General features: G+C 36.6%; 1 protein-coding gene and 1 non-coding gene across 2 annotated transcripts; both read left to right on the top strand.

Annotated features, from left to right (window-relative positions):
• The first annotated feature begins 10076 nt into the window (after positions 1–10076).
• TRNAA-AGC (transfer RNA alanine (anticodon AGC)) lies at positions 10077–10149 on the top strand. Its single transcript has one exon. It is a non-coding gene; the product is annotated as a tRNA-Ala (tRNA).
• Positions 10150–11324: 1175 nt separating this feature from the next.
• LOC140886656 (splicing factor U2af small subunit B-like) lies at positions 11325–14496 on the top strand. The gene is made up of 5 exons (XM_073293373.1): positions 11325–11678; positions 12369–12537; positions 12823–12949; positions 13030–13457; positions 14104–14496. Exons 1-4 carry the CDS (start codon positions 11442–11444, stop codon positions 13427–13429), a joined length of 933 nt encoding a protein of 310 aa, XP_073149474.1. The 5' UTR covers positions 11325–11441; the 3' UTR covers positions 13430–13457; positions 14104–14496.
• Positions 14497–18593: the final 4097 nt, after the last annotated feature.

Consider the following 18593-nt stretch of genomic DNA (forward strand, 5'->3'; position numbering starts at 1 on the left):
ATTCACGCATTGACATCTATATACTTACAAAATGTGTGAATATTAAGCGGATTGTGTGTTCCATTCTAATTTTTAAAAAAATAACTGAATTTTGCAAAGATGCCTCGTGATATCTGTACAACATTTGTTCGAAGCAAGTTTATTGAAGTTAATGATATTAATTGTATTCAATATTACGACTCGACTCCACGCTCGCCTCACTGGGTACCACTAGATGACGCTCCACCAGATGCGTCAAATCCCCCTGGATAACCTGCTATAGAATCACAAACAACCACAGCATAAAAAAAAAAAAAACAGGGGTCGGACCCCAGTATGACGAACTATAAAAATTACGACAAATATAACTGACATGAATAAAATCAAGTACAATGCAATGAAATGCAATGTAATGCGTGACAGGTATCAATGAAATAAGGGATACCAAAAGGAGTCCAAATAATCGTATCACAATAAACTCAGTGGCCACCCGTGCCAGGAACGCAGCAGACCTCGAATCATCACTGCTAATCCATACACGTAGCATCGGAGGGTGACAGGAGCGACCCGTCCAGCCTCATGCTGTCATCAGGAGTGTCGTACGTAGCATCGGAGGGCAACAGGAGCTACCTGTCCGTGCCTCATGCTATCTCAGGAGTGCACTAAAACAATGTCACTCGCTCCATGATGACTCAATACATCTCAAGAGATCAATATCAATAGCAATCAAAGGAGTCAAGGCTCAACGTGCTATGTAAACTTGTAAATGAGTAAAGTAAATCATATAATCCACGTAAGCACATAAAACACATTATCAATCATTACAAAATACTTAATATCATTACATGCCATTATAGGTATCGTAATATAAACAGCTCATACGTACCTCAACCGACACTTAATTACCACAGAAATATCTCAAGTATTTCTCGGATATTCCAATCCCAAATTTTCAGAATCTGTAATTCCAGAAAAATTGCTCATAAATCCTAAAATTCATATTTAATATTAAAACATCATATCAATGACCAAATATCGAATATACGACTCTAAAAGTCAAAATACCCCAAGTAGAACAATCTGAATATTTCGAAAATTCCTACAAATTTTGAAAATTCGCATTTATATTTTTTAGAGCATCTAAACACTCAATTAATGAATAATCAACACTTAAATTCGAAAATCCCCAATATAAAAAATCTGGAAATTCGAAATAAATCCCAAATAAATTCTGAAAAATATCGAATACCTTCAATCGACTTCGATATAATACCTACAAACAATAATAAATCAATTATCGGATGTCAATTGAATCGAAATACCCAAAATTCGAAACCCTAAATTCAAAATTATACCTCAAAGCTTGGAATTAAAGGGTTAAACAACTAACACAACCTACCCCTAAACTCCGGCGACGATCGGCGGCGGCGAACGGCGGCGGCTGGTGCGACGGGTTTTCGGAAATTTCAATAAAAATATGAAATATGGGTACCGAAAGATAGCTCTCGTCGCGAGGATTCCGGAACTATATTTACTTTTGAAATCCAGCCAAAAACGAAGGAGATACGGACAATTGAAGAAATGAAAAAATTTGAAAAACAAAGAAACAGAAGAAACAGAAGAAACGAGGAAGAGAGAGACGGTGGAGAGAGAGATATTATGATATATATATTATATATGTATATATAGATATGTATTAGTTTAATGTGTGTCTTATTTTATTCATTCGGGGTTCAAACTGGACCCGGTTCGAGTTATTTCAACTCCTGTGTGCTCTATAAATAACATATTCATTTAATATCGTCTATAAACCGATATTTATAAATACATATTTTTAACACACAAATTAATTAATATATTAATATCGGGTCCTTACATTTCTCCCCCTCTAAAAAGAAGATTTCGTCCTCGAAATCAAACACACATCAAACTTATATACATAGTGGTCAAGCATCTACCACTGATAGTACATAGAAAAATCAGAGTACATGGCATAATTCATGACATTGTCAAACAAATGAGGCCATTCTTGACGCATTCGAGACTCCAATTCCCATGTAGCTTCTTCTCTCCCATGTCTACTCCATTCCACCATAACCAAAGGAATCGTCTTGTTCCTCAGTTGCTTTTCTTTACGATCAAGAATCTGCACTGGATATTCAACATAGCTAAGGGAACTATCCAACTCCACATCATCAGCCCTCAAGATATGAGAAGGATCTGGTTCATACTTTCGTAGCATAGATACATGAAATACATCATGTATCGCAGACAAACTCTGCGGCAAGTTCAAACGATACGCCAAAATACCAATCTTCTCAACAATCTCGTATGGACCGATATAACGAGGAGCTAATTTCCCTTTACACCCAAATCTCATAGTACCACAAAATGGTGATACTTTCAAGAAAACAAAATCGCCAACCTGAAATTCTAAAGGTCTACGTCTGTTATTAGCATAGCTGGCTTGACGATCCTGGGCTGTTTTCATTCTTTTCCTGATCAGGTCAACTTTTTCTTTCATCTCTTGAATAAACTCTGGTCCTGACAACTGTCGTTCTCCTACTTCTTCCCAACAGATCGGAGATCTACATTTTCTGCCATACAAGGCTTCAAATGGTGCCATCCTGATAGATACGTGGTAACTGTTATTGTAAGAGAATTCCACCAAAGCTAAAGATTCTTGCCAACCACCACTAAAATCCATCACAACAGCTCGTAATAAATCTTCAAGTGTCTGAATAGTCCTTTCAGATTGACCATCTGTCTGTGGATGATAGGCAGTACTCATGGCCAATTTAGAACCTAAAGCTGATTGCAAACTAGACCAAAACTTAGAAGTAAATCTGGGATCACGGTCTGATACTATAGTAACTGGCACACCATGCAATCGCACTATCTGATCAATGTACATTTTCGCCATTTTCGTATATGTCCAAGTACGATCATATGGAATAAAATGGGCAGATTTAGACAATCTATCCACAATAACCCAAATGGCATCACAACCACGATTAGATCGAGGTAGGTGTGTCACGAAATCCATAGTAATGTGTTTCCAATTCCACTGTGGTACTTCAAGACTAAGTAACATACCACCTGGTCTCATTCTTTCAGCCTTAACTTGTTGACACGTCAAACACTTAGCCACAAAATCAGAAATATCATTCTTCATACCTTCCCACCAGTAATGAGCTTTCAAGATATGATACATCTTTCTAATTCCAGGATGTACACTATGTCGACTACAATGAGCTTCTCGTAGTATATCGTCTTTCAAATCTATCAAATTCGGAACCACAAGTCTACCATTATAACGCAAACATCCATCAGAAGCAACAAGAAATTTCCCTGACTGACCAGCTGGAGTAATTCTTTCAAATGATGAATATATGGATCAGTCTTTTGTGCTGCTTTGATTTTCGAAATTATTCGTGGTTCAACTTGTATAGATGAAACTATGAAATGATTACCTTTAGCTCGATAAGTCCATCCTGAAGTTCCCAAATGCTCATGAACTTTAGAAATAGTTAAAGATGCCAACATCTTAGTATGAACTTTTCTGCTCAAAGCATCTGCAACTTGATTCACGTTTTCTGGCTGGTATTGAATATCACAGTCAAAATCCTTAAGCAGTTCCAGCCATCGACGTTGTCTCATATTCAAATCAGACTGTGTGAATAAATATTTCAGACTCTTATGATCGGAATAAATCACAAACTGTTCACCGTACAGATAATGACGCCATATTTTCAATGCATGCACAATGGCAGCCAATTCTAAATCATGAACTGGATAACGAGTCTCATGTGGTTTCAATTGACGAGATGCATACGCAATCACGCGTCCATTTTGCATCAAAACACAACCCAGTCCATTCAAAGAAGCATCTGTACAGACAACAAATCCACCTGAGCCTGAAGGTAATGCTAGTACTGGAGCCGTAGTCAATTTCTCTTTCAAAGTCTGAAAACTAGCTTCACATTCCTCAGTCCACACAAAACGTCGATCTTTTTGCGTTAATATAGTCATAGGCCTAGCTATTTCAGAAAATCCCTTGATGAAACGCCTATAATATCCAGCCAAACCCAAAAAACTACGAATCTCAGAGACATTGGTTGGTCTGAACCAATTAAGAACAGCTTCAATTTTACTAGGATCGACAGATACTCCTTGTGCTGATATCACATGTCCTAGAAATAATACTCTGTCCAGCCAAAATTCACACTTCGAAAACTTAGCATATAATTGTGATGTTCTGAGTTTCTGAAGTACTAATGTCAAATGTTCTTTATGCTCCTTTCTTGACTTAGAATAAATCAAAATGTCATCAATGAAAACGATAACAAATCGATCTATGAATTCCCGAAACACACGATTCATTAAATCCATAAAAATTGCTGGAGCATTAGTCAACCCGAAAGGCACAACTAAGAATTCATAATGTCCGTAACGCGTTCGAAATGCTGTCTTGGAAACATCTTCCTCTCGAACTCGAAGTTGATGATATCCGGAACGAAGATCAATTTTAGAATATACAGATGTACCCTGCAACTGATCAAACAAGTCATCAATTCGTGGCAAAGGATACTTATTCTTCACAGTAGTCTGGTTCAATTGCCGATAATCGATGCACATTCTCATCGTTTCGTCTTTCTTTTTCACAAACAAGACTGGAGCACCCCAAGGTGATACACTTGGTCTAATATAACCTTTTTCCAGCAAATCTTGCAATTGCGTCTTGAGTTCTTTCAATTCTGCTGGAGCTAATCGATATGGGGCTCGAAAAATAGGACTTGTCCCTGGCATTAATTCAATGCTAAGATCTATTTCCCTTTGAGGCGGAAAACCCGGAATCTTATCAGGAAATACATCAGGAAAATCCTTAACGACAGGAATATCTGAAACTTTCAATTTCTCTTCCTTCGTCGCATCTAGAGCATAAATCATAAATCCTTTATTTCCTATCGACAATAATCTAAACATTTCCATTGCCGATACTAATGAAATGCGAGATTGTGAATCACTACCATAAAAATTCCACTTATTGTCATAATACGGTCTAAATCTCACAATGCCATGGAAACAATCAACAGTAGCTCTATAATTCATCAGTGTATCCATACCCAAGATACAGTCAAAATCATACATAGCTAGTTTGATTAGATTGGTTATCATGATCTTATCCTCAAATCTAATCACACAATTCAAAACTATCTCATTAGACATCAAGAAAACACCAGCAGGAGTAGCAACAGGCACAGTATCCAATAACGGAGTAAAAGCAATCTCATGCTCATCAGCAAATGTAACAGATAAAAATGAATAAGATGCTCCTGTGTCTATCAAGATACGTGCAGGATACTCAAAAATATAACAAATACCTGCAATAACTCCCCCAGGTGCATCTTGTGCCTGATCCTGAGTCATAGCATGGACTTGAGCCTGCTGTGGACCTGGAAAACGCTGCTGACTCTGAGGAGATGGATACCTAGGCTGCTGAGTGGACTGTACTGGAATATAAGGCTGTGTAGGAGCAAACTGTGGTACAGGAGTATATGGTCTGAATGATGGTCGTCCAGGAAACTGGCCAAACTGTTGTGGCTGAAATTGCTGTATTCCAGCATTTGGACATACTCGAGACGAATGTCCAGCCTGCCCACAAGTATAACAAGTTCCTGGAAATCCTGTACAATGTGCACTCAAATGCTTACCACCACATCTGTCACAGTATACCCTACCAGACGATCCAACTGAACTTCCACCACGACTACCACTGGAACTGGAGGAACTAGACTGTGGTTTCTTTTTAAATGGTTTCCCCTTAGCTTTAAACCAAGGCCTTTTCGCTTGCTGAGAAGATTGAATAGGTTGATATGAAGGTAAACCCATTGGTGTCTGTGAACTGCTTCCAGCTCCTTGAGGAACAGATGCTGGGATTGATTGTGGTTCACCCCTTAGTAGACTTGCTTCAATTTTCTTGGCCTTTTCTACTGCTTTCATATAAGTAGATGGAGTTCCAGTAGTTACCAACGTATGGATCGTTCGTGTAAGCCCCTTCAGAAAATGTGAAAGCTTTGATCGATCATTCTTTGCAACATGTGGGACATAAGGCAAAAGAGCAAAAAATTGAGAAGCATATTCAGCAACAGATTTATTGCCTTGCACCAACAGATTAAATTCATCTTCTTTAGCAGAATAATAAGATGGTGGTGCATATTCTTGTGCAAACTGCTTACAAAATACTTCCCATGTGATCTTTTCACCAGAATCAGAAAGTGTTTCTGCTGTCGTTTCCCACCACAGTTGCGCTCGGTCTTTCAGCTGAAAAGGAACTAACTTCAGTCGAATGTCATCAGGATATTCTAGTCCATTAAACATATTGTTGAGACTTTTCAACCAACTAGCAGCTTTCTCACTTCCTTCATTGCCAAAGAACTTTTGCGGACGCAACTCCTGAAATTGAGAAATTATTAATCGAATTCCTCCCATTTTCTCTGTCAATTGGGCTACTGGATCAGCCTCAGCTTGAATCACTTTTCCTTTGTCAGGATTTACTCGTGGTTGTTGTTCCATCTCTAATTCCACATCTTTCGGAGGCTGAACAGCTGGTCGACCACGTCTTCCCCTGACAATATCATCAAGATTTCTAACATTTTCCGCTGCAGACTCTTCTACAACTTCCTTCCCTTTTCTACCTCTTCCTCCTGGTGCCATTCTACAAGACACAAGAATTTAAATACAGGCAAAATAACTTAACAAACAGAAAACTATGATAGGAACTCAGAGTTCTAATAGAATTCATAAACTAATTCTAAAGCCAAGAACTACTGGTTCTAACAAATACGTTCAAAAATAAACACCACAAGTAAGTCACGTAAGAATAAGTAGTCACACACATACGTAACCAATTTGTTAGTGTCTAAACTCGAGTGTCCTAGACTCTAGTTCGAGCATATCCCAGTATACGCTCTGATACCAAATGAAAGGGCCCGTGTCCTGATTTAATATTTAATGATCAAACAACCAGGATTAATTAATGTAAACAGCGAAAACGAGTTAAAAATTTGCGTTTGGGCCTACAGAAATTTCGGCATGACCTATTCGTAAATAGGATATCTCAAAAACCTGTACAACACAACCAGCAATATATACTCGAAAATAGAGTCACAACTCCAATTAACACACCTATAGCCGCACTGGCCAGGACTAAACACATGCAGAGCCGGCAAGGCTCAATCACACAAATAACAATTCAAAACAAGGTCCAAAACTATTTATACAGATACACAGGGCATCACCCCGGCAAATATAAAACTCGCTAAACTGATATATATACATATATCTGGGAACTCGACTCCACGCTCGCCTCACTGGGTACCACTAGATGACGCTCCACCAGATGCGTCAAATTCCCCTGGATAACCTGCTATAGAATCACAAACAACCACAGCATAAAAAGAAAACAGGGGTCGGACCCCAGTACGACGAACTATAAAAATTACGACAAATATAACTGACATGAATAAAATCAAGTACAATGCAATGAAATGCAATGTAATGCGTGACAGGTATCAATGAAATAAGGGATACCAAAAGGAGTCCAAATAATCGTATCACAATAAACTCAGTGGCCACCCGTGCCAGGAACGTAGCAGACCTCGAATCATCACTGCTAATCCATACACGTAGCATCGGAGGGTGACAGGAGCGACCCGTCCAGCCTCATGCTGTCATCAGGAGTGTCGTACGTAGCATCGGAGGGCAACAAGAGCTACCTGTCCGTGCCTCATGCTATCTCAGGAGTGCACTAAAACAATGTCACTCGCTCCATGATGACTCAATACATCTCAAGAGATCAATATCAATAGCAATCAAAGGAGTCAAGGCTCAACGTGCTATGTAAACTTGTAAATGAGTGAAGTAAATCATATAATCCACGTAAGCACATAAAACACATTATCACTCATTACAAAATACTTAATATCATTACATGTCATTATAGGTGTCGTAATATAAACAGCTCATACGTACCTCAACCGACACTTAATTACCACAGAAATATCTCAAGTATTTCTCGGATATTCCAATCCCAAATTTTCAGAATCTGTAATTCCAGAAAAATTGCTCATAAATCCTAAAATTCATATTTAATATTAAAACATCCTATCAATGACCAAATATCGAATATACGACTTTAAAAGTCAAAATACCCCAAGTAGAACAATCTGAATATTTCGAAAATTCCTACAAATTTCGAAAATTCGCATTTATATTTTTTAGAGCATCTAAACACTCAATTAATGAATAATCAACACTTAAATTCGAAAATCCCCAATATAAAAAATCTGGAAATTCGAAATAAATCCCAAATAAATTCTGAAAAATATCGAATACCTTCAATCGACTTCGATATAATACCTACAAACAATAATAAATCAATTATCGGATGTCAATTAAATCGAAATACCCAAAATTCGAAACCCTAAATTCAAAATTATACCTCAAAGCTTGGAATTAAAGGGTTAAACAACTAACACAACCTACCCCTAAACTCCGGCGACGATCGGCGGCGGCGAACGACGGCGGCTGGTGCGACGGGTTTTCGGAAATTTCAATAAAAATATGAAATATGGGTACCGAAAGATAGCTCTCGTCGCGAGGATTCCGGAACTATATTTACTTTTGAAATCCAGCCAAAAACGAAGGAGATACGAACAATTGAAGAAATGAAAAAATTTGAAAAACAAAGAAACAGAAGAAACAGAAGAAACGAGGAAGAGAGAGACGGTGGAGAGAGAGATATTATGATATATATTATATATGTATATATAGATATGTATTAGTTTAATGTGTGTCTTATTTTATTCATTCGGGGTTCAAACTGGACCCGGTTTGAGTTATTTCAACTCCTGTGTGCTCTATAAATAACATATTCATTTAATATCGTCTATAAACCGATATTTATAAATACATATTTTTAACACACAAATTAATTAATATATTAATATCGGGTCCTTACAGAAATACTCCAAAAAACCATTTTAACGGTTCAAGAACCGGTTGAATCGGCCAAAAACGGGTAAAGAACCGGTTTAACCGATCTTCTGATTTTTTAATTTTTTTTGAAAATTTAGTTTTTTTAAAACTTTTTATACTTTAATTTAATATTTTATTATATATATAAATGATTATTTGAAATTTTTACTTCATTAAAAATATTATTTTAGTAATATTAGATTTTTTAATTTATTTATTTAAAAGATATATAACTATAATTAATATTTTGAATATATTTATATGGTTATTTAGTTTTCAAACTATGATAAATATATTTTTTGGTCTATTTATATACATCTTTTAGGTTTTGAAAAATTTAAAATATATTATATTATATAAACAATTTTTGATCCGACGATCCAGTTAAAACAGTCCGATCGATTGGACCTTTTTTTAAGGTAAATCGGTTCAATCACAAATCCGATTATGAAAACATTGGTTAAACGTTAGCTCAAGAGAAGAAAATTGTCTGAGTTTATATATAGAGCTTCCATGAACTTGATCCGACCTAGCTGCAGTAATGAGAATCCAACACATAACAGTAATCTGACCTAATACCTAGTAATGAGAATTCAATATATAATCGTAGTTTGGTTTCTAATATCATTTTAAAATAATATATTTTGGTCTAACTCAACCCTAAAAATGAATTCAAAATGAATTGATCCTAAACATAGGACTTTCAAAAACTTAGGCCTCGTTTGGTATCAAAAGCTAAGTCAGAAAAACACTTTTTTAAAAAAAATAAAAGTGTTTTTTCCGTTAATAAGGTGTTTGGATGACCAAATAAGTGCTTAAAAAAACACTTTTTTAAGTCAAAATTAGAGTTTTTTCAAAAGCAAAAAACTTATAGCTTAAAAAAATATTTTTTTAAAAAAATATATACAAAATCGAAACGGGCTCTTAATCTAATTAATGTGAGACCTTTAACTGAGTATTTTAAATTTCATTACCAGGATTCATTTTGTAGCTGAATACAATTAAAAACATTGGAAAACATATTACATAATTAAAGACGATACGTCTTCATCTCAAATGGGGATGTAGCTCAGATGGTAGAGCGCTCGCTTAGCATGCGAGAGGTACGGGGATCGATACCCCGCATCTCCAATTGATGTTTTTCCTTTTTTATTAAAAAAAAATAAGATATACTTAAATTCCATTGGAAAAACAATCAATTTTTTATGGGAAATAATTTAATTTTTCTCCATAAAATATTATAGATAAATTTTCAATTTTTTAAAACATAATTTAAAAATATGGTAAATTTCAATATGTTTTATTTTATAATTCTGCTTTATAAAGATGGTTGAAGAGTCGATTAGAAATTGAAGCATATAAATAGAAATATGAATGTCAAATTTTGCATTCTAATTTCGAACCAAACGTATAAAATAGATTTGAGTTGTAGTAAATTTACCCAATTTTAATCAAATCCACTCAAATCCATCTGGTCTAACTCAAATTAGAAAATAAATTTTTGCTTTAATTTCAAATTCACGGTCCATTTTATACTTCCGGACAGTGTTTTTATAATCGGACCGGTAATCGAACCGGTCTACCTAAAGTAAAAAATTATTTAATTTTAAAAAAAACCAATAATTATTAAAATAATTTTTTTAATGAAGTACAAATTTCAAATAATCATGTATATATATATATATAAATATTAAATTGAAAATTTTAAAAATAAAAAATTTAAATTTAAAAAAAAATTTAAAAAATTCGAAAAATCCGTTCAACCAGTTAAACCGGTTTCCCGGTTCTTGACCGGTTCAACCGGTTCTTGATCAGTTTTTACCGGTTCTGACCGGTTTTTCGGTTTTTGGTGAAGTTTCGAACCGGTCCAACGATCGGTTCCCGATCGAACCGGTCAAACCGACAGGTCCAGTCCGATTTTGAAAACAATGCTCCGGAAGTTCTAGTCATTTAACTATTCACATTCAAACATAACCCAAAATAAATATTTATCACACACATAAATTTCTTAATTTTTCAGGTACTATACTATTTTATATACCAGCAACACTCGTGCCGAATGCTATAGATAGGGTAGAGTTCAACCTATCTTACCGATATTACTTTAATTGTTAATCCAATGCTTCCATGATTTACGAAGTCAACTCTCCAATATTAATTATTCTCGTGTTTTAAAATATAGATGATTACATCCTTAATTTTTTATTTATTTTTAACAAATTACATCCTTTATTTGGAACTTTAATTTGGATAATAGGATTTCATTAACCATCTAGATAGATGTATATCATTATCATATACCGGGGTTCACGTGCTCGGATTCGTTCCCTAATGCTTCTAAAATTGGTTCGATTTGCAAACCCTAGAAACCCTTCGCTTTGCCTCAACTTTCCCCAAATCAAATCCCAAGAATTTGAAGAGTAATGGCGGAGCACTTGGCGTCCATCTTCGGCACGGAGAAGGACAGGGTAAATTGTCCCTTCTACTTCAAGATCGGCGCGTGCCGCCACGGAGACCGCTGCTCGCGTCTGCACACGAAGCCCAGCATCAGCCCCACGCTTCTGCTTTCCAACATGTATCAACGCCCTGATATGATCACGCCTGGTGTCGATCCTCAAGGCCAGAACATCGACCCTAAGAAGATTCAGTCCCACTTCGAGGTTCCGCTTTTTTTTTTTATCCTTCAGTTTCCGTTATATCTTCCACTCGAACTTTGGGATGCGTTTTGGAAACCTCATAAATTCATATACAAATATCTTGTAACATTCATAAATTCGTAGATAATTTTCTTTGCTATTAAAATTTTAATGCAATTTTTTTTTGTTGTAATGCGAGGTAGGATGTTCTTATTTTACTAGATATTGAATCTGATCAACTAAAAACTAGCTCGATAAGCTGTTGGAGTGGGACTCGAATACAAGGTTGAATCAAGCTCAACTCCATTACACCCCTGACATTGTTTTTTTCCTAGAGAAATCTCTCTAGTTGCTGTCATTTGCCTTTCCTTTTAATTTATGCATACGCTGTTCCCACATATTTGGTAATTATTGAATTGGTTGTGTTGGTTGTGTCTCGCTATGAACGTGTACAGAACTATGATTTTCTTTTTTTTAAAAAAAATATTGTAATTTGGTGACACTTCTTGATATTCTTGAATTATGTTTTTACCTTTTAAATTTGATTTATCACTTGCACACATAATCTCACTGACGGGCATCCCATCGTGTCTTAAATTTAGAATTCAAGTTTAATTTTGGTTTCTTGATTCATTGGTATCAATTTCTTTTCACAAACAGTCAAGGCGTGGAACTTGCATATGTATGCTTATTTGATTATTTTCGAACAAACAGGACTTCTACGAAGATTTGTTTCAGGAGCTGAGCAAGTACGGGGACATCCAGAGCCTCAACATCTGTGATAATTTGGCTGACCACATGGTAGGGAATGTTTACATTCAGTTTCGGGAGGAAGACCAAGCTCAAGCTGCACTTCAGAATCTCATGGGAAGATCTTATGAAGGCTAGTTCTTCTCATTATTGTCTACACTTTTCACCCAGGTCTCCAGATTCTCTGGAGGAGAGGAAATTGTTTGCATGAGATCTATCGTATATCACCAAAATAATGGTGCTAAATTTGTTATGAGAGACCGATAGGGTTTTTTTTTTTTATGTATTTTCAAATTGATTTGTTTTTTTTTGCCGAGCCTGTGCATTTTTTGCCTACATGTATGCCTATCATTAACAGGAGTTAATTAAATTCAGTAAATCACTTGATTCTTCTTTCTTACTGGTATTTGAATTTTAGGGCGCCCAATCATTGCTGACTTCTCCCCTGTGACGGATTTCCGTGAAGCAACCTGTAGGCAGTATGAAGAGAATGTGTGCAATCGAGGTGGATACTGCAATTTTATGCATCTGAAAAAGATAAGCAGGTCAGCCTTACTTTGTTCTCCATATCTTTCTTCGAGCTTTACTCCGATTGGTTGCTGATTGATCCATTTGTTTTCTGAAGAGAGCTGCGGCAACAATTATTTCGGAGTAGAAGGAGGCATGGTCGCAGTAGAAGTAGGAGTCATAGCCCTCGACATCGACACCATGATGAGCGGCATGGTTCGGAAAGAAGAGGTGATCACCGCCACCATGATAGAGGTAAAAGGCCTCGAAGCAGAGATCCTGGTCGTAGGAGTGGACGAAGCAGAAGCCCTGAAGGAAGGAGAAACAGGAGTTCAGTGCGGGAAAGCAGTGTTGAAAGAAGGGCTAAAATCGAGCAATGGAACAAGGAAAGAGAGCATGCAGAATCTGCCGGAGATGACAATAATAACTTTGATGGCAGTGGTGATGGATACGAGCATAATAACGGGAAGGGCAATGAAGATAACCTGCACCCTCCCCAGCAAAGAAGTGAAAGATAGGACCTGTAATGCCAGTGCAGCTATCATGGTCTGTTCCCTCTTATTCGTTCATTTCCTCCCTTATTGTGCTACTTTTTGGTATTTGTTTAGAGATAATTCTTTTTCTATGTATGGGTGGGTTTGAGGAAAGAAAGGCTTACCTGCCCATTTTCCACTCTGCATTCTCTTGTGGTATCCTAGAAAACCAAAATCTCTGTTCTCTCCGTTTCCTCCTTCCAAAGAAACTCCTGTATGTCTTTAAAAAAGGAAACCAGTTTAACATCTATCAACATAAGTTTCAATTCCCCTGATGCTATAACTTTAATATTCTATGATCTCTTCGAGTTGTCCTCAAAAGATCCATTCATTTCCTAAATATAATTTAGAGCTTTCTTTCGAAAGCAACTATAACACTAAAGGTGTGACTGTATGGTCCATGGCGATTTTTAACTGGCAATTTTTAAGGAAAAACTCAAAGATATCTCCTAATTGATATGTTTTTACGTTTCAACTCATAAAAGTGTCCTTCAAATTCAGTCATATTTTTAACATTGGCAGTGTTTCCGCAGCATCTTCCTATCTTGTTGCAAACATGTTTATATATTCTTATTTTGTTGTGCTTCTTCCACTCACAAACATCTAACTGCTGGTGCACACCGTTTTCTATAGCAGCTTATATTGATATTTGGCTACAGGTTTGGAGGTTTTTCCCGCGGAGAAAGATTACTTGTTTATGGCTGCTGGCATACATACATAGTTCAATGCCTCTTCTGATGTGCATGAATGATTTTAGTTGGTGACAGACGATTCGGTTCGCTTACGAGTCCCGGTATTTTTGTGATTTTCGAATTCCACCAGATTATGGCCTCTCTTATTCATCCAAGATGATTTAAGGGAATTAAACTTAGTGTTCTGTATCATTCGATTCGACTATATTTGATGTATTATCGATATTTTGGTCAACTGAAAGGTTTGATTCTCTTCCAACGGTGGAATTGCGTTGCTTGATGGTAATGCTCTTGCATGGTTGTTTGACTCAGGATGACCTGAATCCTCGTTAGTCGTTACCTGTTGACCTATTTTATACTCAAGTAGACAAATGATTTTGGTTATTATGGGTAAATATTTGCGAGATTAAATATGATATTAAATAAAATAAAGAATTGGAAATTATCGATAAATAATTAGACTTAATTTTGATCCTAAAACGGATAAGCCCACTGGGCAAAATGAGTATTTTTATCATCTTATTATAAAAATCGTTTTCGGTGTATGAATTAAATTGGTACCACTGAATCCCGACATTGTATTTGTAATATAACTTAGATGATGGAGAACTGGAGATGTTTATCAGTATTCTTTTAACATCTTTCTCCGATCTGTCCCCATGTTTTTTCCTTCGTTCTTTCTAAAAGCTTCTTTACATGATGATTAAATTATATAATGGATTATCATTATTATTATTATTATCATTATTATCATTATTATCATTATTATTATTATTATTATTATTATTATTATTATTATTATTATTATTATTATTATTATTATCTTGTCTCGATGGGATTGGAATTGGATGATAGTCCCTCGAATTTGTCGTCAAGCTCGGGGGGCGGTGACCGACCGCTTTACTCGGTTGGGTGAGAATATCAAGGCCGAAGAGGTAAGGACCACCTTTTCCTCACCTGACGAACTTATTTTTCATCTAACCTTTTGTACGTGGATAATGTCGGATCAGACCATTTTATGAATCATGTTTTTTAATATAATAATACAATTTTACTAGGTACTTGCATGTAAATTTTTATGATCTTCTTGGCAATTTATGAATACCATAAGTTTGATTCGTCTTATTCAAGATTCTACGCTTTCATCTATCTAATTCTACTCTTTAATCTTTGTGTTCAAGAAACTACGGTACTTTTTTTTTTTAATCAAAATTAATACAATAACGAAAAAATAGAAACTTTTTGATCGATCCAAAGTGATTATTGAAAAAAATTCAATTGAAGGAAGACAATTTATGTGGTTTGACTGTAAATTAGTCTACATTCACACAAGAGACACTACGTACTGTAGATGAAGATGCATGGTTTGAGATACACAAGAGCAAAGCTTAATCACAAATTCACTTATTTTCCTATCTCCCAAGCAAAACTCGCTCAGTGCATGAATATTTTATCTTGCAAAATCATCCTTCTCTGCAGCTGAAGTTCCCAATTTATCTTGTGAAAATCATGGTATGTTAACGAACGACTCCCAATTCCCATCAACTGCCCGCCAATTAAATATTGCATTTATCATAAAGTTTACTTAAACCGAATTTTCCATGTCACGACAAGAAAATTGATAGAAAAACTATATGGTTCAAAATAATATGCATAAAAAACTATACACCAATGAGATAATAAAACAATAATATAAATCTAACATTGTTGAAAGCCTTGAAACTATCTTTTGTTTTCTGCAACTGTTATGGATTATATCGGAGTAATCATGACGATAATAATTGCGAAATAAAATAATCAACAAAAACACCAAAGATTTACGTGGTTCATCCAATATAGGCTACGTCCACGGAGCTGCTGCAATATTTATAACCGGAGAAATATTACAAGTGTATACAAAACACTATATCTCACCACACCCAAACCCCGAGTATTACCGAGAAATAATTCTCTGACTCACAAGAAATCTCCGGAAAAAAAAAACTCTTTTTTTCTCTCTTTTTATTTTCTTCTCTCTTTGTTAATACAAAAGAAGAGGAGAATGAGATACTTAAATCGAAGGAATTAAGGTCTATTTATAATAGGTTCCTCCGTTTCATTTTTCAGTTTTCGATGTGGGATGGGATGATTTATTAAATAAATGTGGGCCCCACCGCATTTATTTAATATACCTACCTGCCTAACAATTCTTCCACCTGAAGACTTGATTTCAATCATGACTTCACACAGTCAAAGTAGCGGCTCATGCCTCCTCTCTTATACTTGCAGTTCAACTGAAGTTGAACATAACTTCAGTTTGTCAGTGGTCACTACCTTCGTGAACATATCAGCTGGATTTTTGCTTCCAGAAATCTTCTCAAGCATCAAGATTCCATCCTCCAAAACTGATCTGATGAAATGGTACCGTACCTGTATATGCTTCGTCCTAGCATGATAAACAGGATTTTTTGCCAAATGAATAGCACTCTGACTGTCACAGTATAATGTGCTATCCTCAAGCTTCTGACTCAACTCCTCAAGGAATGATCTCAACCATATCATCTCCTTGCTAGCTTCTGTCACTGCAACATACTCAGCTTCAGTAGTCGAAAGTGCAACAATCTTTTGCAACTTGGATACCCAACTTACTGTCGTACCACCTAATGTGAACACATATCCAGTAGTACTCTTCCTGCCGTCTAGGTCACCACCCATGTCGGCATCTACATATCCTTGTAAGTCCTGATTAGTCCTCCTGAAGCACAGAGATGAACTGATAGTACCTTTCAAATATCTGAGAATCCACTTCACTGCTTCCCAATGTTGTTTGCCTGGATTGCTCATAAACCTGCTCACAACTCCCACTGCATGTGCTATGTCTGGTCTGGTGCATACCATTGCATACATGAGGCTTCCGACAGCAGATGCATAAGGAACCTTATTCATATAAGCATGCTCCTGCTCCGTCGATGGTGATTGGGCTTTGGTTAGTTTGAAATGACTAGCCAAAGGAGTACTAACCGGTTTAGCTTCATCCATGTTGAATCTGCTAAGAACTTTTTTCACGTACTCTGCCTGAGATAACTTCAAGACTCCGTTCACCCTATCTATCAAGATCCTTATACCAAGAATTTGTTTTGCAGCTCCCAAATCCTTCATATCAAATTCTTTTGATAACTCTCTCTCTTGAGCTTATCAATCTCTTCCAGACACGCTCCTGCTATTAACATGTAATCCACATATAGCAATAGAATGATATATAAACCATCAATCTTCTTCACATAACAACAGTGATCCGCCTGGTACCTCAGGAAACCGTTGTTATTCATGAATCCATCAAACTTCTTGTACCACTGTCTTGGAACTTGTTTGAGACCGTACAAGCTCTTCTGAAGTTTGCACGCCATTTTCTTTTTTTCTTGTACTTCAAATCCCTGTGGCTGCTTCATATACATTTCTTCATCCAAGTCACCATGAAAAAACGCCGTCTTTACATCCAACTGCTCCAAATGTAAGTCTTCCTTCGCCACTAGTCCAAGTACAGTTCTGATAGTGGCCAGCTTCACCACTGGAGAGAAAATCTCGGTGTAATCAACGCCTTCCCGCTGTTGAAAACCTTTCACAACAAGTCTCGCCTTGTACCGCTTGCTACCATCAACTTCTTCTTTGATCCGGTACACCCACTTGTTGTGTAATGCCTTCTTGCCTTCCGGAAGTTCCGTCAACTTCCACGTCTGATTGGATGACAGTGAATCCATATCATCTTCCATGGCTAACTTCCACTTGGTTGAATCATCATTTTGCATCGCTTCTTCAAAGGTCTCAGGTTCACCTTTATCAGTCAGCAAAATATAGTGAAGTGCAGGGGAGTATTTCTGAGGTGGTCTGATTGTTCTTGACGATCTCCTGAGTTCAATCACAGGAGTTTGTGGATCAACTTCTTGTGCAGTTTCTTCTTCCTGGTTACTATCCTCCGACTCATTCATAGGAATATCCATCAATGGTACTTCATCTGTCTTCTTGACTTAGGACATTTATCTCCAGCTGGAATGTCTGATTTGTCCTTGTACAAAACTTGCTCATTGAAAATGACATCTCTGCTCCGAATGATCTTTAGATTTTGGTCATCCCAGAACCGATAACCAAACTCATTTTTTCCATAACCAATAAAGAAACACTTCTTTGATTTCGGATCAAGTTTCGTTCTGCTGGCTGAATCGATGTGAACATATGAGAGACAACCAAACACTTTCAAGAACGAGTGGTTTACTCCTTTGCCGCTCCAGACCTCCTCTGGTATTCCGCAATCTAGTGGTATCGAAGGTCCTCTGTTGATCAGATATGCTGCAGTGTTAACTGCATCAACCCAGAATGATTTCGGCAGTCCAGCGTGCAATCTCATGCTCCTGGCTCGCTCATTCAGGGTCCTGTTCATTCTTTCAGCCACGCCATTCTGTTGAGGTGTACCAGGAATGGTT

The sequence above is a fragment of the Henckelia pumila genome, chromosome 1, assembly GCF_033568475.1.
Source record: "Henckelia pumila isolate YLH828 chromosome 1, ASM3356847v2, whole genome shotgun sequence".
Lineage (NCBI taxonomy): Eukaryota > Viridiplantae > Streptophyta > Magnoliopsida > Lamiales > Gesneriaceae > Henckelia > Henckelia pumila.